The 24,529-nt window shown below is 42.4% G+C and overlaps 1 protein-coding gene across 2 annotated transcripts in view; it reads left to right on the top strand.

Annotated features, from left to right (window-relative positions):
- LOC111871722 (homeobox protein DBX1-A) overlaps positions 1-24,529 on the top strand; it is a 47,415-nt gene that overhangs the window by 3,070 nt on the left and 19,816 nt on the right. Inside the window, exon 2 of one of the 2 annotated variants that reach the window (XM_023865014.2) lies at positions 17,718-17,891. The exons of the other annotated variant lie outside the window; for it this stretch is intronic. Coding sequence (XP_023720782.1) covers positions 17,718-17,891 — 174 coding nt within the window. The remainder of the gene's footprint in view (positions 1-17,717; positions 17,892-24,529) is intronic. 2 annotated transcript variants of the gene reach the window in all.

Here is a 24,529-nt window from a genome sequence, read left to right as displayed (position 1 = left end):
CAACGGCCGTTACTAGGCAAATGCCTGAAAGCAGCAACAGATTCACGGTGTTTTCTGTGCGATCCGTTCCTAGATGTTATAAGCAGGTCATTTAATGAGGTAGTTGAGTCCGTTGGTGAGTCTATGAGTCAGTTAATGCGGGAGTTAGGACAAGTCGTTGTGAGCTGTTGCTGTTAGAAACTGGTAGCTGAGGCCGGTCACAATTCGGATGTCTTCCGTTGAAGTCGCCATCAAGCAACGGCTAGTGCACAACTTAAGGCCGCGCCATAGCTCAAGCAGTTAGTCACTGGTTTCCCACCGCGGCGGTCCGGGTTCGATCCCGGGGTCTGATCAAGTGGGATTTGTGGTGGACAAAGTAGCCCTGCGGAGGGTTTTCTCCGAGTACTTCGGTTTCCCTTGCCAATCTTCATTCCACCAAATTCTCCATCATCATAATCACGTGGTGCAGGCTACAATCGGCCAATCAGTGGCCGCCGTGCCGAGTGGACCCAGCTGGACTACACCCTCCACTACACAGGTCTACGAAATCATTGGAGCACTGGATGAGGATGGGCGCTAGCGAGATGTTGTGCGTTATGGCAAATACCTCGTGTAAAAACAGACGTGTCCCAGGTTGGGAATAAGTTCACATTTGTCACAGATGTTAGGTTCCGTCCTACCTATCCTGGAGCTGCAGCCATTCTTCTCTTCAAATTATGTTTCATTCCACAAAATGGACTGCATTTGCAGTACCGGTTCAGACACATGAAACAATGATCTCATCATCTTTCAATAACCGATTAACACCAAGGCATTAAAGGTAGCCCATTCACTGTTTTTGAACCCCCAAATCGATCAGATACCGCAAGCTGCCACCATTTTACCTTCATTTCCTTCCACTTCACATCATATAATGTATTTTCATTTATTCATCAACGGTTCTACAGCCCTTTGTTGGGCCCTGGCAGCTTTTCACAATTTCGTAATCCTACAAAAGCCGGTCACGGTAGCCGAGCTGTCTAAGGCACGTACTATCTTCGCTCGCTTGGAAACCGGGATCGTGGGTTCGATTCCCACTCAGGGCATGGATGTTTAGTTTGAGTGTGTGCGTTTTTCTGTATTTGTATACAGGTAGAGGCCTTGCGACGAGCTGATCACCCCCCCAAGGAGTCCTACCGAAAGTGTAAGATTGAGAAAAAACAGAAGTGAACGAAGAAATTCAAGGAGGTAGGCCTAGGCCCACTTGGGCTGTAGTGCCAAGGAAAAAAATCCTATAAACAGTCGGTTGGACTTCTTGGACGGAGGATGAGCCTACCGCAAGGCCGCTACCTATAAACAGAACGGCACAAACACAGATTGAACGCACACAGACATCAATGCCTCGAGCGTAGTTTGAACCCACGACCCCAGTGTTCGAGCGGGCGATAATTGTTCATGCCTCAGAACTCGCGTGACCATCATGTTCGGCCATGTAACGAAATATTCTAATATTTTAACTTTGCCTTTCCATCTACGTCTCAGTGTGCCAGGCGGTCCCTATCAGTGAATTTTCACCCAATATTTTACTTGTTCGCTAGTTCCGTCGTATAAAACATTGTCACTTGGTCAATCCCACGTGGAGATTTTCACAGTACAGACGTGTAATAATATTGTATGTTAACGCATGCCTCTAACGTTCATTGGACGAATATAATAGCTTTCTCATAAAAAGTAGGTAAAGCTATCCCTGTAAGAGGTCTTGGAGACCCATAGGGTTGTGAGATGTTGAGGTTCTAGATAATCGGCTCACACGTGGCGGTAAGGTTGTCAGCCTTACACGCCGGCCGCCCTTTACACCCCAGGAAGATTCCTGGTACTCCTTTTTGTTGGGGGCTGAGTTGAACTCAGGGTCGTAGGATTATGTCAATTGAAAATTCCACCGACAGCTATAAATAGAGTTCTGTTCATTTTGGCCACATTTACGAGTAGTTCATGTAGCTGTGCCTGCCAGAATTGAAGTATTAACACTAGCACGAAGTGGGCCTACCTTCTTGTGTAGGCTTATATGAAAGCCAGTGTTTGTGTATGTATGTTTCTTTTCGCGCTCTCGGAGTATGTACGCAATTACTCTCTGTGTCTGGCAGATGGCGATAATAGTCAAAGAGCCTCGACGCATCATTCGATAAGATGTGTGTGTGTTTATATTCTTGCGCTTGCAGAGGATATCGACGTCGGGGAGAGCGTCGAAATGATACAGAACGTAGCCCGGCTACTATTCTTCATGGCTATCTTTCTGTAGAGGTTCGGCCACACAGAGCGCTACGTACGCCGTGTTCGCTGCGTACGCTACGTATGCAGTGTTCACTCTGCGACGCAGCTAACATAGGGAACATAGCGTACGTAGCGTACAGAAGTCTGTGTGACCAGTCTCATTGACAATAAAGGGAGATATTTTTCTGTTCATATAGCGAACATAGCGTACGTAGCGCTCTGTGTGGCCGAACCTTAAGGGTATATTTCAACCGATATTTGCCTAAAATCTTTTAGTGTAAAGGAGAGGGAGGAAGGTGAAGGAAAGAAATGATGATAGACCGTACAAATAATACTGAGGAAAAGGAATACGGGAGAAAGGAGGGAAGGAAATAATGAAAGGAGAGGCTTCTCCTTTGGATTCTAAAGGAGAATAAAACAAATTTTGATATAACAAGGAGTTCTAGAAAAATCAGTGTTGCCAACATTATTTCAAATGAGACAGTGTAATTGGCGAGGCAGCCAAGGACTCTAACTGAATAATCATACTGTGTGGTGATGCATGTCTAATATGAATACCAAATACGATAAATTTATCGATTAAGCTCTCACGTTCACACCACCGCCGTGCTGTATTTTTCGTCAAACAAAAACAAAGTTTATAAGCAAATTTATTCTCCTTCATCATGTTTATAGTTCAACATGGCCAGCTCACACCGTCATCAAACTTCTTTATTAATTTGTTAACATATAAATTGCATATTTATAATATACGCTCTATAATATGGAGTAAGTAGCAAGTGAAGTGTGAAGTAACAAGTAAAATTGAGTGCACTAAAAGACGGACACTGCTTACATATTATGGACGAGGATCAGTGCAACAGGACGCTAAAATACAACATTATGGAGTAAGTAAATTTATTCTGAGTATGTGTCTTGAATATAAAAGTCATACACTGATGATACTCTGACAGGCCCTATAGAGGAATTGTGATGGGTTTAAACTTCGTCATCTGCAGGTTGTGGTAGGTCAGACGAGTCAGACGGCCACTCTCACCTCAGTCTTTTTACATTTGGTGGGTTGCTAATTTCTACAACTAGTCTGTTGCTGTGTCCGAGTATGCTTTGATGGTAGAGTGTTTATAATCTATGTATTTCTTCTATGACAAATGGGATTTGCAAATCATTGTGGATAGTAAAGTTGGAGACATTCCAAGGTGTTTAGTTACTGAGCGCAGGAATTTTGATTGAAGTCTTTGAAATAGTTTTGTGTTTGATGGTTTCATACAGCACAATAGCTGTATACCATATGTCTATATAGTGATCTCCGTAGTCTAGGGGTAACGTTCCCACCTCATGACTCAAGGTACGCGGAGGTCGTGGAATTTTTAAGGGCGGAAAAATTCAGGGAACAAGTCCTCCGGGAGGGACTTTAAGTCGGGTGTCCCGTGTCGTAGATTTACGGCACGTAAAAGAACCTCATGTCTCTAGGAGACCTCTGAGCTAAATTACAGGCACTTTCCCGCCCAAGTAGTCTCCAATGCCTCTGGTAGATGGGGGAAGCATCAAGGTACCGAGGGCCGACCTCGTTGGCTCAACGGGGCTGATCGCACGCACCGTTACCGGTAGGGTATGGCGACAGTAGAAATTAAAGGGGGACGCACAATGGACCAATAACTGGTCTAAATGCATGGGAAAACCCACCCCCTCTAATAATACGAATACGTCTATATGGGTTCTATTACGCACTTATGTAGTAAAACATCAAATTTCAAGGCAAATATAATGTCATCTGACCTCAGTATTTTTTTCTATAGCAGTATAAAGTAATATTAAAGAACCTATATATATTTTTCAAAGATCTCTAACCATATACTACATAAGACCCGGCAATAAGTTGTGTTTATTTTATCGCGTCATTCCCTGAGAATTAAAGCACGGCCGCCGCGTAAGGCTGACAACCTTAGCGCCATCTTTGAGCCGATTGTCTAGATAATGTGGGACCCTCAACGTGTCACAACCCTATGGGCCTTCACGGCCTGTTACAGGGATAGCTTTACTTTTTTTATTTTCACCTCAGAAGTTTGTATGACCGTTTTAAAATCGTATGAACACGGTTAAAAATTTTCAGATGCCATAAAACTGAGAACATTTTTTTTAGCAGCCAAGCAACTACTAGCTTCTCAAGAAGAATGCTGTTCCATGTCACTCGTTTTGTTTAATATGCACATTAATGAGGTGTTAGAAGCTCTAGAACCGGTCTCATTTTATTCTTCTACGAAATATATTTCTTTGTCAAGCAGCGCCCTAGTTACTATTGGCATCCTTGTGATCGTAACTAATATACTGCATCTACTATAGGGAACAAGTGTGATGTCTTTCTTTTTTATTGCTAGTGGGGTGGGACTAAGTCCCTTGTACTGCGGCCACTTCTGGCCTATTGTACCAGCCCTAGATGATAGGTGAGGGTGATTGTGGAGCAATTGATGGAATGAAGAATGGCAGGAGAAAACGAAGTACTCGGAGAAAACCTGCCCCAGCGCCACTTTGTCCACCACAAATTCCACTTGACCAGACCCGGGATCGAACCCGGGCCGTCACGGTGGGAAGCCAGCGGCTAACCGCCTGAGCTATGGCGCGGCCTGTGTGATGTCATAGTTAGTGACGTAGCCCTCTACTCCATCGTTAAAATGTTACTAGATTCTCTTTTCAAGATGCTTTCAGTATTCACATCTACAGAGCGAAATTCAAACACATAGATTCTCTTCTGTAAGTTTGCCTGTGCAGGGTATGGCATGTATTGCTTAATAGAGTAGAAGGATTTTACCAACGGACAATTAACAGGGTAACATCCTCAATGAAGCGGGGTTTTCTGTGAATAGTCAACAAACAATCTTCTCTCGTCTATGCTCTTTTCGCCCACATTTCTTTCAGTTTCTTTCTCGGAGAAATATATTTCCTATATCTGTTCCATTTCTACTTATTTCTTTGCACCAGAGAAATAACAAGGTTTAGCATATAGACTAAATGATAGGCAACAACCGCGAAACGGCTATACTACCGCCGTTGCTAAGTAATGGCTCGTAAAATACAACAGAGGAGTGGTATTTAGTGCTCGGTCCGTGCTGCACACGCAACAAATGAATATGTAATGCCACCGCTAAGCAATAACTTCACTGTAGCAGAAGAAAGATGTTTTCTCTGCGGTCCTTTCCGAAGTGTTAGAGGCAGGACAGTTGAGGAGTTATTGGAGTGGAGTCAGTCAGTCGAGATTTCCTGTAGTTGAGGCCGAGGACTGTTCGAGAACCCAGAGGAACTGGGAACGTCTGCTGTTAGAAGCCATTAGCAGGCAACTGGTGAAGACACAACAGGCTGAGAAGTCTTAAGTGTGTGCTCTGGCGAACTTAAAAGTGTGTGAATTAGTGAAATGGTTATAATTACTTGTAGTCACGGATCTGTAAGTGTTCAGTAAATCCAATTACCAATTAAAACTCCATCTACAGTGAAACAGAACAGTAGTGCAAAACTATGAAATTGTACAATTGAAATATGCTTTCAGCAGGGGGAATTTTAGAACGCTTGCTAATATTACTGTACAGCAACTGTTTGTAGGAAGCGATCACCAAGAAACAGAGTAATGGTGTTCTGTGTGAGATCCGCTAAGCAACAATTTGGAGGCAACAGATGAACGGTGTTTTCTGTGTGGTCCGTGCCGAGATGTTAAAAGCAGGACAATTGCGGGACAGTCGCCCTTATATAACAAAATTATACAGGCAACAAGCAGAAGTCGTACAAATTCATGATAATGAGAATGTTCGCAACATCGGACAAGGCGAAGCACGACACATAGTATAAGAGGCTTAAACTTGGCGGCGGTCAGGCATACGACCGTTCAAGTGACTAGACTGCCGTGGTAGCGAATACTACTAGAACTAGGGCATAATCTGCTGTACTGAGCCTGGATTGACAGAGGCCTTGTATATATTGTACCTAGAAATAGGAATTAAGATTAAATTTGTAGATATACGAGTATGTAAATACTGTCAATGGACTTACTAATACGGACTATGACTGAAAATGACAGACCCGACCTCTCGTCAGTGAGGGCGCACTAAGTGGACAGGACAGTAACTTTCATATAAGGAAAAAACAAAAAGAAAAAAAATCTGGTCATGAACCCCAGCTGGGGCTCGACACCAAGACAGACAGACTGACTGACCGTCAGTCGCAATGTGACTTTGACTTGACTTTGACTTTGACAGTCGCCAGCCTGTAATAACGTAGACACGAAAACAGAGGACATTGTTATGATCCTCACCAGGCAACGACTGGTGAAGATATAGCAGACTGAGAAGACTTAAGTGTGTGCTGCAGTGAACTGTAGAGTGTGTGAATTAGCGATAGCATTATAGTTACTTGTAGTTACGGTCTGTAAGTGTTCAATAAATCCAATTACCAATCCAAACCCCGTCTATAATCCTTCGTACACGTGATAATATTAAATTTTCCCCTTTATTTCAGTAAGTTGTCATAACAGAGATCCATAAATATATATTTACCTATAAAATGGAAAGTTCTTTTTTTTGTTTGTCATGTATACACTTTGTACATCTTGTAAGATGTATCTGTGGGACAGAAAATAAAGCATTTAAGACTGTAATTATATTTACGATACTATAATACTGATGTATCAGGATTCTAAGTACAACATCATTTATAATAATGATTTGTTTTGTAAAAATATTTTTTGTTAAATTCTGAGAAAAGAACAAAAAGTGAAGGATAATTCCTTTTTCTCATGCATCACAATTTCTCTGAACATCTTGTGCCAGTTGATCTAAGACCAGGTAGCCGAGCTCTTCTTGAGAAGCTGCCAGTTGTGCAGTTACTCAAGAACTTCCCAGAATTTTATGGAAACAGAAGATTCATTTCCGTGTTCACAAAAGCCATCCACTTGTCCCTATCCCGATCGAGATCAATCCAATCCATGTCACCCTATCCTGTCTCTCTAAAATCAATTTAATATTATCCACACACATACATCTTGGTCTTCCTAGTTCTCTCTTTCCTTCTGGCTTTACAACCGACATCCTATATGCTTCCTATTCTCCTTGTTCTTGATACAGAACCTGCTCATCTCATCTTCTTTTACTAGATCATTCTAATTATATTTCGTGATGAGTACAAGTTATGAAGCTCCTCAATATGCAGTTTTCTCCAACCTCCTGTCACTTCATCTCTCTTCGGCCCAAATGTTCTCAGCACCCTGTTCCCAAACACCCTCAGTCTATGTTCCTTCCCTAATGTCAGAGACCAAGTTTCACACCCGTACTGAACTACGGGAAAAATTATAATTTTGTATATTCTAATTTTTATGTTTTAGACAGCAGACGAGAAGACAAAACGTTCTGGACTGAATGGTAGCAAGCATTACCCGAGTTCAATCTCCTCTTAATTTCCTCCTGAACCAGATTTTGATATGTTATGATCGTTCCCAAATATCTTAACTGTGTCATATATTCAGAAAATCTGGTAACTATATTTATGGTACGATTTTGCCATATATGACAGCAACATATACTTAATCTAGTCTCGTACGTAGGTAGTGTTAAAAGAATGCGAGATTTTGCGAACCTATTGATAAAAATGCGTTCACTGTGTTTAAGCCTACAGTATTTCAGTTTCCGTATGGATATCTGATTTGTTATTTTGACATGACGCCTGAAAGCAGGAATAGTGGAGTCAGAGGAGACGTCCATTACCAAGCAACAGCTCAGTAAACTCATTCTCGCCGAAATGAACGCGAAAGTAGCAATGGAACAAAGAAATTACGCAACCCGTTTATAAGCAACAGGTCTGTAAACAGGTGTAAACAATGGGGTTCTTGAAGAAAATCGTCTTCTGGGTTTTGGCGCCGTGTATTCTTCGTTTTGGCCTAAACCCAGAAGACGACTTTCTTCATAGCCATCGCCGTGAAAACCTCAAAACTTACAAATGGGGTTCTTGTTGATATCGACGTTTCCTTTTCCGTTCGCTCAAAATATAAGGGAGACAATTGGAACAATCCAGTTAGTGAGTGCTGAGTGCAGTTGAGCTCTGCAAGGATGATTGAGAAGAGATGAAGCTCCAGTTCAGTTGAGGGAATAACTGTCAGGCAGCTCTGAACGAGAGTCGGCGAAGAAGGGACCTGAGAGCTGAATGCTGAAGAATCTCCAGGTTAGAAGGCGTTACCAGGGTACGACTCGTTAAAACTGAGTAGGCTGGAAAAGGCTTAGTGGTTGCTATGATATTTTATAAAAGTGTGGAGATTAGTGGTGGCGCTGTAATTACGTGTAGTTCCAAGTCGTGTATATAAGAGGTCAATAAATCCATTATCCAATTCATAGCCCATCTATAGTCACACCTATAGAACGCGACATTATGTTGTAAAGTAAAATAGTGCCTTGAAGGTGTAAGCTGGTGGAGTTATAATCCCACCATTTTCCACCTCGGCGCTAGCTAGTGAATGATTAACTTCTCGTCCCTACCGCTCTACCCCCTGTACCTATACCGTAGCGTAGGGGGCTAGGTGGGCCCTCAGAACCGATCTAGACTTCATGAAGAAGAAGAAAGCTTCTTTCCCGTACCGGGAATCGAACCCTGATTCCTTTATCGTCCATGCCATAGCCTGCTCAATATTCCCGACCACGCTATCACTAATAATATATTGTAAATACACGTATTTAAACGCCATCGTGCTTATAATAACAAGGGCATGGTTTTGAATAATTTAGAGTGATATATCCATTGAATTCTAAGATAATTTATTTTACGTATTTTATAATTTTTATAGTTTTACTTTTCTGATGATGTCATTGAATTATTTCAATTGATTCCAGCCGCAATATTGCCCTGGAGTCGGCTCAGCCTCTAACAGAAATGAGTACCAGGGATCTTCCAGGGCGGCCGGCGCGTAAGGCTGGCAACCTCACGGCCATCTGTGAGCCGATTAACTATAAAATGTCTCACAATCCTATGGGCCTCCACGGCATGTTATAGGGATTGTTTTACTCATTTTTTAATAGTTTCATCTTGTAGCTCAAAACTGATAACTGCACATAAAGAGAGCAAACTTATTCATTATTTGTCTCTTCCCTCCTCAAGTTTATTTTCTCCTAAATTCTCATTGGAGCAGGCTGAGACATGTTTTGGCAATTGGCAGATCACTTTCTTGTAGGGTTCAGGCTGAAGTAAACCGAGCTATAAACTGCTATAACCTTGCAATAAAAGCCATTGTTTTACATCAAATGACTTGGAACACTTTCCTTTGTTTTCACAGCTAGTCATTTATTTTATAAGATAGAGCACTTCGCTTCCCATAGAAGTTAAATCTATTGCCTGCCTAAAAGATACAAATAAAAGTAAGTTAAAACATTCTTCTAAGCAGTACATGAAAAATAAATAAATCTTTTACAAAGAAATATGGTATTCTGGAATGTGAATCGTATAGTCTGCTCAACTGATGTTTCGGAGGAACGCGTTTCTTACATTTTCAGAAAATATGATGAATAAATGTAGTATGTTCCTCCAAAACGAAGTAAAACATCTGTCAGATTAAACTCCGTCACATACCGGCAGACAGCAGCGTTCGTGATCAGCGTTGTCAGAGCCTAATCCTCGCGTGTTCTAGGCGATCCTGAAACTAAATTGATTCAGCGAGTTTCTAACCAAAAGTTATTACAATTGTTTCCATATGAAACTCAAATTAGTATAATTACACTTGTTTGCAAATAAGTCAGGCTTATATTTAGGACTGCCTCATATTTAATGTGCTTATTTTCATCTTGTGACATATATACCCATTGCTAGGCAACGAATCGCAAACATATGCAAGCGGTAATGACACCCCAGCGATATACAGGCGGCTTTCTATGTGGTCGGCGCCGTAATCGTTTGTATGAAAAGGTGGGGTAAACACGCCTTAAACAAAACGAGACAATAGAATAGGGTGTTTTCAGTGGGGTCCGTGCAAAATTGTTCTAAAGGAAAATCAATTGAGCAGCATGGAGTGAAGAGCCGAGTCGAGTTTCGAGAGGCCAGCCTGCCGAGATATGAGCTCGGGAGCAGGGGAATTGAATTTAATTGAATTGGCAATTGCAGAATAATGGCAAGAAAGGAATTGGTCTGTGAAAATAAGGCTTCATATGGTATTTGAAGTGACAGCGGAACTGTTATCAATCCGTTGCCAGGATACGACTAGTGAAGACTGAGAACCCTAGTGCGTGTGTAACTGTGAACTGTAAATTGCGTAGATCAGCAGTGGCGCCGTAACTGCCTGTAGTTTCCGATATTTGTCTATAATATGTCAATAAATCCAGTCATCCAACCCAGAATCCATCTTATAAGTCACGCGCATCCCCCTACACGTAACAATATCTTCTCTTTTTTTCAGTAAAAAGCTCTTCACCGAAACCTCAGTTTCCGAAATTGAGGTATGAACTTGCCTGTCCTGCGTTTCCAAATATATTTTATGACTGTGAAAGAGACGAGTAGTTTTCACTTAAAACTACAAATTAATTGAGGAAGTTTCATCATCACATCACGAGATTAAACTACTGGACTCAACCGCTCTTCAAACAAGCGAATTGAGTTCGAGGAATCTGGAAGCGAAACAGGTGTTTCTTATCGTTTTCCATTTACAACTCCCGTTTCTGGGAAATGTTAGGCGTGGGGCATGCCTGTGTTTTCACAAGTGGCAGAAGAATAAAGCAAATTGTGCAGTACGGTCCAAGCCATCCATCTTCCGTGTTTTGGGCCGATGCTTACCAAGGTCTTCCGCGCAACACAAAGCGTCGTGTAAACATAACGAAAGTCTCTCGGCTTTGTACTACATCAAGTGCTCTGTGTATAGGAACCAATCAAAATATTTTCTCCAACGCAACTGATAAATTGCAACGGTGTTTCAAGAAGACGTAGGCAGTCTGCCCGTGTGGCCAGCCAGTAGCAGACATTCACATTGCATTCGTATATTTGTAACAAAAATCGTACGTACCTCAACTCACGACTTGATGGCTTAAGAGCTTCCGGACTTCACACTAAATTAATAACCATTAGATTTATCCGGTTTTTGTCTTTGTCCGTCGCCCCGTTTTCTAAAACTACAGAACACAATGTTTCGGAAACTGGATCTCTTTCCGTTCTCAGGTGAGTGTTTTAGAATACGGGAAGGTGGACCAAGTCCAAAGGTCTAGTGATTCTGAGTGTTATACAACATCGTCAGAAAACTTTAGAATCCACTAGACTTATCTCCGAATTTTCGGGATTCAAACTAGAATTTCAGACTTACTCCTTGTTGTAATGCTATGCTCGTTCGAATCGTAAAGCATTAACTTACCATTTATATTTGTAATAATTTAGAAATTTAATTCTACTTTATTTTATGTATGTTTATTGATTTTATAGCAGAATCAATCGAATATTCTGGCAGTAAAAGAGGTAAAGCTCTCCGTGTAACAGGCCATGGAGGCCCATAGAGTTGTGGCATGTTGAGGCTCCCACGTTTTCTGGAAAATCTGCTCACAGATGGCGGTGACATTATCAGCCTTAAGCGCCGACAACACTTTGCCACCAGGAAGATTCCTGGTCCTCACTTCTGTTAAAGACTGAGTCGACCCCAGGACCAAATGCGGCTGGAAGGATTAGGTCAACTGAAAAATTCGATGACCTCATCGGGAATCGAAGCCCTGACCTTCCGGCTTGTAGCATAATATTGTGGTACTAGACGTTAAAATACCGAAAAACGAGTCTAAGTTTTGAGCTTAGGAAACAAATTCCGATACGTCACATATTATAAAAAATTCCACATATGATTTTCCGATTTACAACTCGTTTTATTGAAAGCTTTATGTCGTAAGCGCGAGTTAAGATTGTTTCTTCTGTGCTAGTCCACAAGATTTGTCTACATCTCTCCTCTCATACAGCATGGAATATAAAACGTTATTAAATATGCTTCCTGCTAAATATGGCCTTCTTAAGCAAAATACCACGAAGACTTTAGGGGGAAAATAGGCGAATCTCCACATATTAACTTCAGCACCACAGTTGAGGCAACCAAATAATTCTCACGGGTGGTGGGAAGAGCGTTGCTAGGAGAGGGAGGGGTACTGTTCCCCCACTGTTTCAACCTACCCTGCCAGTAGCGCCTCTCGCATAACGCTGTTCTGTTGTCACGTGCTTAACTAATTAAGCAATACGTCATGAAGACGTATGGGGGAGTGAATACATAGAGCCACTTATTCTTGATCTCGGCACTAGTTGGAGGTGAGTAGTCAGTTTCAAGCCCCGGCCGCTTTACCCCCGGGGAAAGAGCCCCCGGTACCCATTGGATAGGAGGCTGGGTGGACTCCAGAGCCGGTCTGGACGACGTGGAGAAGAGAAAATTCTTGTACCCACTGGGACTCGAAATCCTACCACTTCGTCATCCAGCCCGTAGCCAGTCGCTATACCGACTGAGCTATCCGGGCTCTGTAGACCGAGTAATCCGGCCATAGGTGTGGAAGAGTGAGGGCATAGTAAGAGAGGGCAGAAAGTAGGGAACAATCCGTGAGTGAAATTCTTTGTCGGGTTTTACTCTACGTAGTTAGACGTTAGGATTCCATCGAGACAACATACTGTTTAACAAATCAAGTTATTATTTAATATATACTGTCACGTGGTTGACTGTAGACGAGGTTTGCATTCGCAATTGGATTTAGTGAGCACATAAAACTAAAAGTAAAGGTAAAGCTATCCCTGCAACAGGCCGTGAAGCCCCATAGAGTTGTGACATGTTGAGGTTCCCACATTATCTAGACAATCGGCTCAAAGATGGCGGTAAGGTTGTCAGCCTTACGCGCCGGCCGCGCTTTACTCCCCAGGAAAATTATTTAATTAATTCCTGGTACTCATTTCTGTCAGAGGCTGGGTCAACACCAGGGCCATAGTGCAGCTGGAAGGATTAGGTCAATTGAAAAAAGAGATCCAATGACCTTATAAGGACTTGAACCCGCGACCTTCCGGCTTGTAGCATAGTCCCTCAACTAACTACGCTACCGTGTACCCCAAAAGTTAAGCTATCCCTGTAAGAGGCCGTGAAGGCCCAGAGGGTTGTGAGACGTTGAGGCTCCCACATTATCTAAACAATCGGGCGGTAAGGTTGTCAACCTTACGGACCGACCGCGCTTTATTCCCCAGGAAAATTATTTAATTAATTCCTGGTACTCATTTCTGTTTGAGACTGAGTCAACAACAAGGCCATAGTGGGGCTGGAAGGTGAATTTAAAAAAAATCCAGTGACCTCATCGGGACTTGAATACAACGTAACTACAAATAACTACGACAGTGTCATTAAGCTACACACTCCAAATATATGCACTACAAATACAAAACCTTCTCAGTCTTCACCAGCCGCTGTTTGGTAGCGGCTTCCAATGGCGGACTTTTCCGTTCTTCTAGGTTCCCAAAATGTCTCCGGCCTCAGATACCAGCTCTTTACTTCTCACAACTGAAATTCTCAGCTGACTCAACTAACAACTCAAGTAAGATTTACAGTTACTTTACGACTGGCGGCTTATCGCCAATTAGTTTGTCTTGGCGACAAACCCCTAGAGACCCACAACCAGAGATTTTTCTTTTCCAAGTGAATGCTTGCGGCAATAGTCCTTATGTAACATCCTCTCCGATGAGGAGATGAGGTTGTCTCTTATGAATATGCTTGGCCTTTGGTCAAGTGTACATTTCGCACATATAGCTCGTTATTGAAAAATGTTCTTTTTGCATTCTTTACAAGTCCTCTGTCAGTACAAGCTTTGCAGAACAGATCATGTCTATCTTACGTATCTTATGCTACAACGGCAGCTTAGTCACTTAACGGTTGTAACCTTCGTCAAGTGTACATTTCGCTCATATAGCGTGTTATTGAAAAATGTTCTTTTTGCATTCTTTACAAGTCCTCTGTCAGTACAAGCTTTGCAGAACAGATCATGTCTATCTTACGTATCTTATGCTACAACGGCAGCTTAGTCACTTAACGGTTGTAACCTTGACCACTACCAAGTTTCAGCCCCTTATGTTTTCTGTCTAGCTTCGCCTTGCTGTCACCAACAACTCAGAGTCAGTCAGAGTTACTTTATGGTTGGCGGTTTACCTCCAGGTAGTTCGTCTTGACGACAAGCCCCTTGAGACTCACTACCAGTAACTTCATTTTCCGACTGAAAACTTGCGGTTGTAGTCCATATGTTAACATCCTCTTTGACGAGAGCATGTATCTGTTGTTTCCAATTGCTGCTGGTCCTCGCCAGCCAAGCCATTCTCAGGTCTGAGTCCCACGGGACTAATGACCACACTTTACTGTCTCAGATTCGAGACTCCCCCAACCTGGAGGACGGGATCCCCGTATTTATATCCCCCAGGGACAGGATGGCCAACTCAAAGTCAAAGTCATATTGCGACTGACGGTCAGTCAGTCAGTAAGTCTTGGTGTCAAGCCCCATCAGGGACTCATGATAAGATTTGTATTACCGTTTGACAGTTACGGTCTTGTTCTTGTGGGACGCCTTCTCTGACCAGAGGACAAGTCTGTCTTCTGTATATGCTGCTGGTCCTTGCCAGCGTAGTCTTTCTCGGATCCGAGTCCCTTAGGACTCGCGACCATGTGTTACTCTCTCAGATTTGAGACTTCTTTCGCCGCCTCCTACGACTCGCAGGGCCACGGTGGAGGTATTCGAACCCGCCTCTATACGGGTTGGATACCTGAACTACTGGTTCTCGTTGTATAGTCCAGGCACGGACGTAAAGAAAACTCTTTTCCATTATTGCATGTTCCCTCGTTGCCGGAGAAACCTATCCAGAAAGCTGTTCCCTATCAACGGCTGTTGTACTTTCGCCTGTTTACACAAGTGTTACTTGGCAATGGGTCTGTCAATATGATTAGCTCTATGCTTCGGGCGTTTTCCCTGTCGCTACACATTAAATCAGAGGTCGAGTGGACGAGCTGAAGAATGATGGCTTTCAACTGCTCCAGCGGACACCCCGCAATTCACAATTCAGCACCCGCGTCATTGGCATTATGGAGTCGCTTATGTCTGCGATCACATAATTAAATTATGTATGAGGCAGGCAAACTAATCTAAAATCACAAAAATCTAAAAGCCGTGGTCAGGAATACAACCGTTCGTATGACTAAGCTTCCGTTACGCCATGCCCTGCCATACAAGTTTGGAATGACAGAGGGCATCTGTATCTATTGTGAAGACTGTGCGTATTGTTATGTAATGACCAAGTGTATATTGTGTACACGCATTACTGTGACCATGTGCTCTAGGAGTGCAACAAATTGTGTGCAGTAGAAGCCACACTTACTTTAAGTGACAGACCCCTCCTTGACTGCAGAGAAATTGGTATGTACCCGTACGTTGCTGTCTCGCCACCAGAATGCAGGCCACGGTCATAATATAAAGATATTTAATAGATGATTTGAAAGTTTAGCAAAGTTCAGATATTTGGGAAAGACAGTAAAAAATCAAAACTTGATTAAGGAAGAAATTAAGAGGAGACTGACTTTGGACAATGCTTGCTACCATTCAGTCCATAACCCTTTGACTTCTAGGCTGTCTGAAATCGTAAGTACTATAATTTCGCCTGCGGTTTTGTATGGGTCCGAAACTTGGTCTCTAACATTAAGGTAGAACACAGACTGAGGGTGTTTGAGAACAGTGTGTTGAGGAGAATATTTTAACCTAAAAGAGATGAAGTGACGGGAGGTTGGAGAAAACTATAGGAGTATAATGAGGAACATCACAATTTGTACGCTTCGCTACGTATAATTAGAATTATCAAATCAAGGAGGATGAGATGGGCAGGGTATGTAGTATGAATGGGGGGAAAAGAAGAATGCATGTAGGATATTAGTGGGAAAAGCAGAAGGAAAGAGAAAACTAGGAAGACCTAGACATAGGTGGACGGATAATATTAGAATGGATCTTAGATATATAGGACGAGGAAGTATGGCCTGGATTGATCCGGCTCAGGATAGGTGATATTGGAGGGCTATTGTGAACAAGGTAATGAACTTCCACGTTCCGTAAAATGTTGGGAAATTCTTGAGTGGCTGCACAACTTGCAGCGTATCAAGAAGAGCTCAGTTCCATTGAGTTGGCTACACAGACCTCTCCCACTGTCGAGGAAGAGGCCCCACCTCCTAAACTGTAAATGCTATTAACACAGAAGTAGAAATGTATAACACTGGTATATTAATACAATGACTACATTTTGGATATTATTAATAGCCCTATTTTTATTTAAAAATTTCGGAGACTAGACTCTGCCTCCGTCTTCAAGTTAAAATGCCCACCCAGTTGGCCCCATTCAATAGAGTTAGTCCCTATGTCCGGACTCCAGAAGCAACACAAGGCAGGATATATAAATCAGACACAGCATAAACCATCTGCGGGAGATCTGTTACAAATGTTGATTTCTCCCCTGTCTGGACTCCAAATCATTGAAGAGGACTTTAGAAAATTGCAGTTCCGTCCATTCTAAGTGATATGGGAAGGTTCCATTTTTATGTTTGTCTGTACGGGTGTCTCATTAATTTAATAGTTATTGGTACTGGTTCGTTTGCTCTTAGGTTCTGGCTGATATGTAGGAAATTATATCTACTTAAATTTTAATGCTCCGTATTTGTTGATATACGCTTATAACTCTTCTTGCTTTACCTATGATTTTAGAGGTCGATAGACTGCGTAATATTTTCTTTTAGAACTTGATATTATGGCTTCTATTTTAGTTCAACTCTCCTTTTAAGGAAGGGCCTCTACGTTTCAATAGCTCACACCATATACCATCGAATTGTAGGAAACATTACATATAAGGAAGAAACCTTTCGCTTCATAATTCGAGGTACTTCGCCAGCATCTGACAAGATAACTCACTAAAATCCAATGAGAATATCCTTCTCCCAACTGAGAACTGAACCCTAGACCTAGTGAATACGAGAAGCATAACATATTCGTGCACATTTCCTTCTTATTCTGAACTTACTTACCAAATTCACTTTTTAACGTAACATTTATAAAACTGGGGCATTCGGTAGCGTAGTTGTTTCAGGCACTATACTACAAGCCGGAAGGTCGTGGGTTTCATTCCTGATGAGGTCACTGGATTTTTCAATTGACCTAATCTTTCCTGCCGCACTAAGGCCCTGGGGTCGATTCATCCTCTAATAGAAACGAGTACCAGGAATCTTCCTCTGCGTGAAGGGTTGCCGGTCCGTAAAGCTGACAACCTCACCGCCACCTGTGAGCGGATTGTCTAGAAAATGTGGGAGCCTCGACGTCTCGCAACCCTGTGACCATCCAGACCTGTTAAAGGGATAGATTCACCTTTACCTTAAAACATACATGGTAAAATGTGAACGTCATAACAGTGTGCGTTGGATGTAGAGAGAAGTGACTTATACAGGTGACAGCAGCCTGTTCCTTCCTGTGTTGCAGAAGCGATGCTGGTGACACCCTCTGTGCCATGCTCCGAGTGCGTGAGTTCCTTGCTGAGGTGCTGTAGGCTCGGTGCTCCCGGGTGCGAGTCCACGTCGAGTTTCTGCACTCCGTACGCCCCTGGTTACTACACCACCCTGCACACTCCCAGACCTGTCCGCCCATACATGAACAGTAAGTTATACCACGTAGTCTCGGGATGCAAATAAGGTATGCAATATTTCCACAAAATTTGTGAAGGTATAATATTAAATTGGCGGATCTGATGTACGGGAATGCATCGCGCATCAGAAAAGTGGGAATTGTTGATAATATTCTGGTCGGTCGGAAAAACTGAATCGATAAGATAATTCAAGGATCTAAGTGTAAACTGGAGGACAGTATTAAATGGTTATTAGAGTAATATAGCAATGTTTCTCAAACCGTAGCCCGCGGAACATCTGTGCCACCAGATGATCCGTAATATTATATACTGAAAGTAAAGTTGTCTCTGTGCTTAACTAAGTAAACACTAAACCATGAAGACGTATGGGGGAGTGCATGTATAGATTTACCTTTTCTTGACCTCGGCACTGGTTGGAGGTGAGTGGTCAGCTTCACACTCCGGCCTCTTTACCCCCTGTACCCATTAAATAGGAGGCTGGGTGTGTCACGGGGTCGGAGAAGAAACTTATTGACCCTACCGGGACTCGAACGCCAACCCCTAGGTCATTCAGCTTGTAGCCAATCGCTATACCGACTGAGCTAGCCCGGCTCCAAAGGAACTACTGTATGTACGTGTACGAAGTCTCATTTTGTGGTCAACTAGTTGCGATAAAATGACGTCATTTGGAATGTCAAGGTAGTGTGTTCCTCTGAAATGTTAGTATTCACCTACCAGACTACACGGTGTCATAGTAATTCCGGAGGCGAGCAGTTGTAAATACTTGGGAATCATTTTAAGCAGCGATTTAATTTCAGCTGGAAGGCAGTTCATTTTACAATAAGTGTCTTTAAAAAGGGAAATGCTAAAACTAAAATGTAGCCTACACATCACTAGTGAGTCCGATTCTTGAATATGGGGCGGGGGGCTGGATCTTTACACAAGGGACAGATAAATGCGCTAGACCGGGTGCAAAACACAGCGGCTAAATTTGCACGCCATAGAAATGAATCGAAGTGTGAAACCTCAACACAGCGCAGAAAGATAGCTCGCATATGCGCTCCCTTCAAAGCGTACGCGGGAGAACGGACTTAGAAGGCTATAGGTGATAGATTACAAAGACCATGCTATCTGAGCAGGGGCGATCATGACGAGAAAATTAGGAGCAGAAAGCAACGGACAGATATCGGAAAGTACTCCATTGAATATAGGGCCATCCAGCTCTGAACCAACTACCTTCAGATGCTTTAGGGACTCTCTCCTGTAAATCAAGTAGTTTTAGGAAAAAGATTAGGAAAGTGATAAATAAGGGGAAGTGAGTTGAAGTGAAGTATAGTGTTGTGTAGTGAAGTGAAGTGAATTAAAATTAAGTGAAGTGAAGTGAAGTGAAGTGAATTGTGGCGAGGAAGTGAAGGGGGTTTAAGAGTAGTGAAGTTGAATGAAGGGAATATCATGGTGAAACGTGAGTGCATCAGTTCATGACATTTCATTACTGTTACTGTTTAGTGTATAGTATGCTTCTTTTTATTAATATTAATTTATATAATTGCAGTTTTAATTGTATTTGCTTGTATTTATTGTGTATAGTGTGTTCTTTATTGTTTGTGTAGTTTTGTGTGCTGTGTTTTGTTTGAGCGTGGTGTGATACTTTGTGTGTTATGTCTTATTGTAGTACCACTGCCACCGAGTAAAAAACCATTTGCAGTTAAAATAAATAATAATAATAATAATAATAATAACAGTAACATATCAGAAGGCCATAATATGAACCTTCAGACCATCAAACCTTATCCGACTTAAGGGATAAGTCGTTTCTTGTTAGTTCCTTGTCTCGTATTTTGAGGTTCCTGTTCTTATTTACTTCGGGATTAAAAACTTTACTCGCAGCTTCAGTTTCGCCACAAAATATCAACTGTCTCAACTGTATCTCTGCTTATTGTGGTAGGGTCTGAGTAAGAGAGAAGCAGTGTTGTGTAATGAAATTCATAAAAGCCATTTACGAATTACATCTTAAATAGAGACAATGCATTTTCATATAGAAACATGTAACCTCATTTGTTAATCACCCTGTCTGGTTTTATTCACGTAAAATAAACACAATCGAAGTAAGTATTGGTAGCTTTCTAGGCGTTATCCGTCGCCCGATATTCAAAATGTTTCGGGACCTAGAACTGCTGCCGTCCTCAGGTGGGGACACAGGCGCTGACACTGTACTCTGGTTTACAGTCTCGGACAATGGGCAAGTAATGTTAGTTTTAATGCTACACCTCTTTCAGAACCCATCAGAACTGACTAATTAATGAACTGAACAATTTATTATGTAAAGTCCATATAGCACTGCAGTAAACCCTCGTTTATCTGGAGTAACTGGGTTTGGGGGGAGAGGTCGCCCGGATTAAGCGATAATCCGGATTAGTGAAGCAAAGGGTAGCCTTAAAAGACAGAAAAATCTTAGAATACAAATAAGCGAGAAACCTAATGACATGAACAGTGCTGAAGAAAATAAATAAAAATATATCAATGTAGGATCTTTATTTAAAAACTATAATTCATTCATCAATTGAAGACTCAGAAGTTGAAGTTGTTTTCGAAGAAACTGTCGAGTTTTTCTGAACAGACAAGTGACTCGTCTGCCTTCCTAAATATCATGTGTCTTTTAAAGTATGTAATGGACTGTGAACAACATTTTTCATACTTCCATCCGGATTAGCTGTAACCGGATTAGCGAGGGTTTACTCTACATGACATGTAAAAGGTAAGGTAAAGTTGCTTAACTAATTAAGCACCACGCCATGGATACTTATGGGGAAGTAGATGTATAGATCCACGTTTTCTTGACCTCGGCACTAGTTGGAAGTAAGTGGTCAGCTTCGCGCCCCGGCCGCTCTACCCCCAGGGAAACAGCACCCGGTACCCATTAAATAGGAGGTTGGGCGGACCACAGAGCCGGTCTGGACTAATTGGAGAAGTGGAAATTCTTAACCCTACGGGGACTTGAACTCCGACTCCTTGGTTGTTTATTCTGTACCAAGTCGCTATCCCGGCTCTTATGTACATGACATGTAATAAATATAATAATTTATGTTAAAAACTGTAATGAAGTATTGTTTAAAAATAACTATAAATTGGTGGATAGAAGAAAGTAATTTATGGCAATTTTAAACACAATTGCTTTCCTATCCTGATAATAGAGCCATACTGCATGGTCTTTACTGTTAAGGGGAATGTTATGATAGCGGATTGACCCGCGTCTGCGCAGACCGCCTCTGTAATGGTCCGCAGTTACAGAGAGCGGCTGTGAACCGCATTCATCTGGCTTACGTGGACCAAAAGCAGACTCATGTCATGCCTTCGGGTTCCATTTAATGTGAGCATTTTTTTTAGTTGCTGAGCGACCAGTAGTTTTTGAAAAGGATCTCTGCGTCAACAAGTTAGTTGTATTTTCATATAAAATCTTTCTGTCTGACTGTAGTGTCGCCCCCCTTTCAGAAATTCACATGACCGCCATTTTAACATTGTTAGCGTAGGTGAGAAACGCACAAATTTGAAATGGCCTTCAGAATCAAACAATATGAATCAAATTTCATGAAAATCTGATAAATTGTTCAGTATTTACTAATGGGATAAATACGTGGCACGTTGCCATAATTGCTATGAAAGCCTTTCATGAAAATGATTCTGTCATGCCATAGCAAGTGCCTCGTTAAACAAGCAGGCCAATAGTTGGAGTCAGACGTGAGAGATCTGCACGGTGTGTCCAGGATCCGTTAGGCCTTATTTTTTTTAAATTTGTCCTGCAATGCCATCTTTTGGCGAGTTGTGACGTTAAGATTCTTCAAGTTTCAGCTGTGGCTGTCTATAATTTCAAAGCGCAAGCATCGCTGCATCATGTGTTCTGACCTTGAATGTAACAGCACTGTTCTGACGCTCGTCGGAAAATGACGGTTGAACAGAGAGCCAACATCATATTTTGTTTGAAGTTAGGCAAAAGAGCCGGAGAAGCGTACGAAATTATGAAAAGTATGTGCAGTAGTGATTGTTTGATTCACTCGAACATTTTTCGATGGTATGCTATATTTCGTGACGGCAGGGAGGACATTGAAGACACTCAACGTGTATCAAAGCCGAGAACAAGTCGCACTGAAGAAAATGTGAAAAAAGTGACCAAAATCCTTCCATCAGACAGATGTGTTTCTGCAAGACTCATCGAGGAGCTTTTGGGAATACAGAAAAAGGTCTTTGCGCGGTTTGTACTGAACGCGCTGTCAGGCGATGAAAAACATGCCAGAGTGGAACACTGTTACGGTCGGCCCAAAGTGATACAAAATTTACAAAATCGATTGTTACTGGTGACGAGACATGGTCTTTTCAATACGAGTCTCTCACAAAGCGGCAGAGAGCAGCGTGGTTTAGCCCAAAGAAGCCGAAACCAAAGAAAGTGCGCATGCAAAAGAGTCGAGTAAAGACACTGCTAACCGTTCTCTTCGATTCCAAAGGAATCATTCACAAGGAATTTCTTCCAGAAGGTCAAACAGTGAATTCTGATTATTATCTCGGAGCCCTCAATCGTTTGTGGACGAGAATTCTTCGAATTCGACCTGAATACCGAAAGCAATTTTCCTGGTCGTTCCTCCATGACAATGCCCCACCCCACAAATCGAAGATCATCCGCAACTTTTTGGCCAGAAAAGGGATCACAGTCCCTGATCATTCTCGGTATTCGCCAGATTTGGCTCCAGCAGATTTCTGGTTGTTCCCAAAGTTAAGTTGGCGATGAAAGGAGACCGCCACGACACCATCCAGGACATCCAAAGGGAATCTACCGCAGTTTTAAATGCGATTCCACAAAAGGAATACAGTGATTAATTTCAAAACTTTTCAATCGATTCCAGCTACGTATTAATTGAGAAGGAGACTATTTTGAATAAAAAGAGTAAAATTTTGAAAATATTTCACGTCTTGTATTTTTAATGAACACAGTCCTAACAGAACCTGGACCCACTGTATATATCACTGAATAGTCAGTCGCGTAAATCGGAGTTGAGGAATATCGCAGATGATCCACTTCTGTCACAAGAAATCGATATATCGAATCTAAATCAGTGAGTTAATACATGTCCTTAGAAATCGATATGTAGTTCTGCAGGCTCCGTGAATTATCTAGACCTCTAGCTCGTTTTCAATCTTTCCTTCTGAAATTGCTTTATTATGTCATGAAGACATATGGGGGAGTGGAGATTTGGCTCCACCATTTTTTACTTCGGCACTAATTGGAGGTGAGTTGTCAGATTCACTCCCCAACCGCTTTTACCCCCGATACCAAATGCATATGGGGTTGGGTGAGCCCCAGATTCGGTCTTGACGTTGTAGAGTACAGAAAAATATTGTCACGTGTTGGGTGTATCACGCGACAAATAACTTCACGTGTGTCTCGGATTTAGCGAATCTTTATTGGACACTCACACTTATACACCATAAAATTATTATCGCTTGTGGTATCACGTGACTTCTGCGACGTCTCGACTAGGTTCCAACTGTATTGTATGAAGGCTAGGTTCCAACTGCGTTGTATGAAGGCTAATTAGTCCAAGTCCAAGTCCATGTCACATTGCGACTAACGGTCAGTCAGTCAGTAAGTCTTGGTGTCGAGCCCTATCTGGGGCTCATGACAAGATATTCGTTACTGTTTGGCATTTACGGTCTTGTTTTTGTGGGGCGTCGTCTCTGACGAGAGGACGGGTCTGCCTTTTAATATGATGCTGGCCCTTGCCAGTGCAGTCTTTCTCAGGTCTGAATCTCTTGGGACTTGAGACCATATTTTACTGTCTCAGATTTGAGACTTCCCATTTCGTCGCCTCTTACGACTCTCAGGGTCACGGTGGAGGTGGCTAATTAGTCAGTCAGAGTCAGAGTCACATTGTGACTGACGGTCGGTCAGTCAGTAAGTCTTGGTGTCGAGCCCCATTTGGGGCTCATGACCAGATATTAATTATTATCGTTTGATAGTTACGGTCTTGTTTCTGTGGGGCGCTTCTCTGACGAGAGGACGGGTCTGTCTTTTGCTTATGCTGCTGGCTCTTGCCAGCGCCCTCTTTCTCGGGTCCGAGTCCCTTGGGACTAGCGACCATATTTTACTGTCTCAGATTTGAGTTCTCGGCTAATTAGCTCTGTGGCTCTCGGCTTATGTAGATGTTCTGCGGACCAGATACGAGACACCATTCGCCAAGGTTCGATCTCACGTATTCGGCAATCCGTTGCTTCGGGAACGCTCCTTATACACTGGTAACGTGTTTCGTCCCATCCGTTGTTACTCAACGACCTTCTGTTGTTCATCTCCGGGGGAACGCGTTCGTTGTTTCGGCATTGTCTACGCAACGACTCAAATTTATTGCGTTACCATGGAAGTATCTACTCCAAACACGTTACAATATCTTGCCCCTGCCGGTAATCGAACACCGGCCGTCCACCATATAGTCCGTCGCTATACCGACTCAACTATCCCGACAATAAATGAGCATAAATTTTTATAGGTTAATTATCCGTTATTTAATATTGTCGCGTATTGGGCGTATATCGCGACAAATAACTTCACGCCGTATTTGGTATAGCGAATTTTATTTCACATTCGCACTTACAGTCTCCCAAATTACCGATTTACGATTACTGCTAT

The sequence above is a fragment of the Cryptotermes secundus genome, unplaced genomic scaffold (genome assembly GCF_002891405.2).
Source record: "Cryptotermes secundus unplaced genomic scaffold, Csec_1.0 scaffold514, whole genome shotgun sequence".
NCBI lineage: Eukaryota > Metazoa > Arthropoda > Insecta > Blattodea > Kalotermitidae > Cryptotermes > Cryptotermes secundus.
Note: the sequence above shows the minus strand (reverse complement) of the source record. Positions and strands in the feature narration are given on the sequence as shown.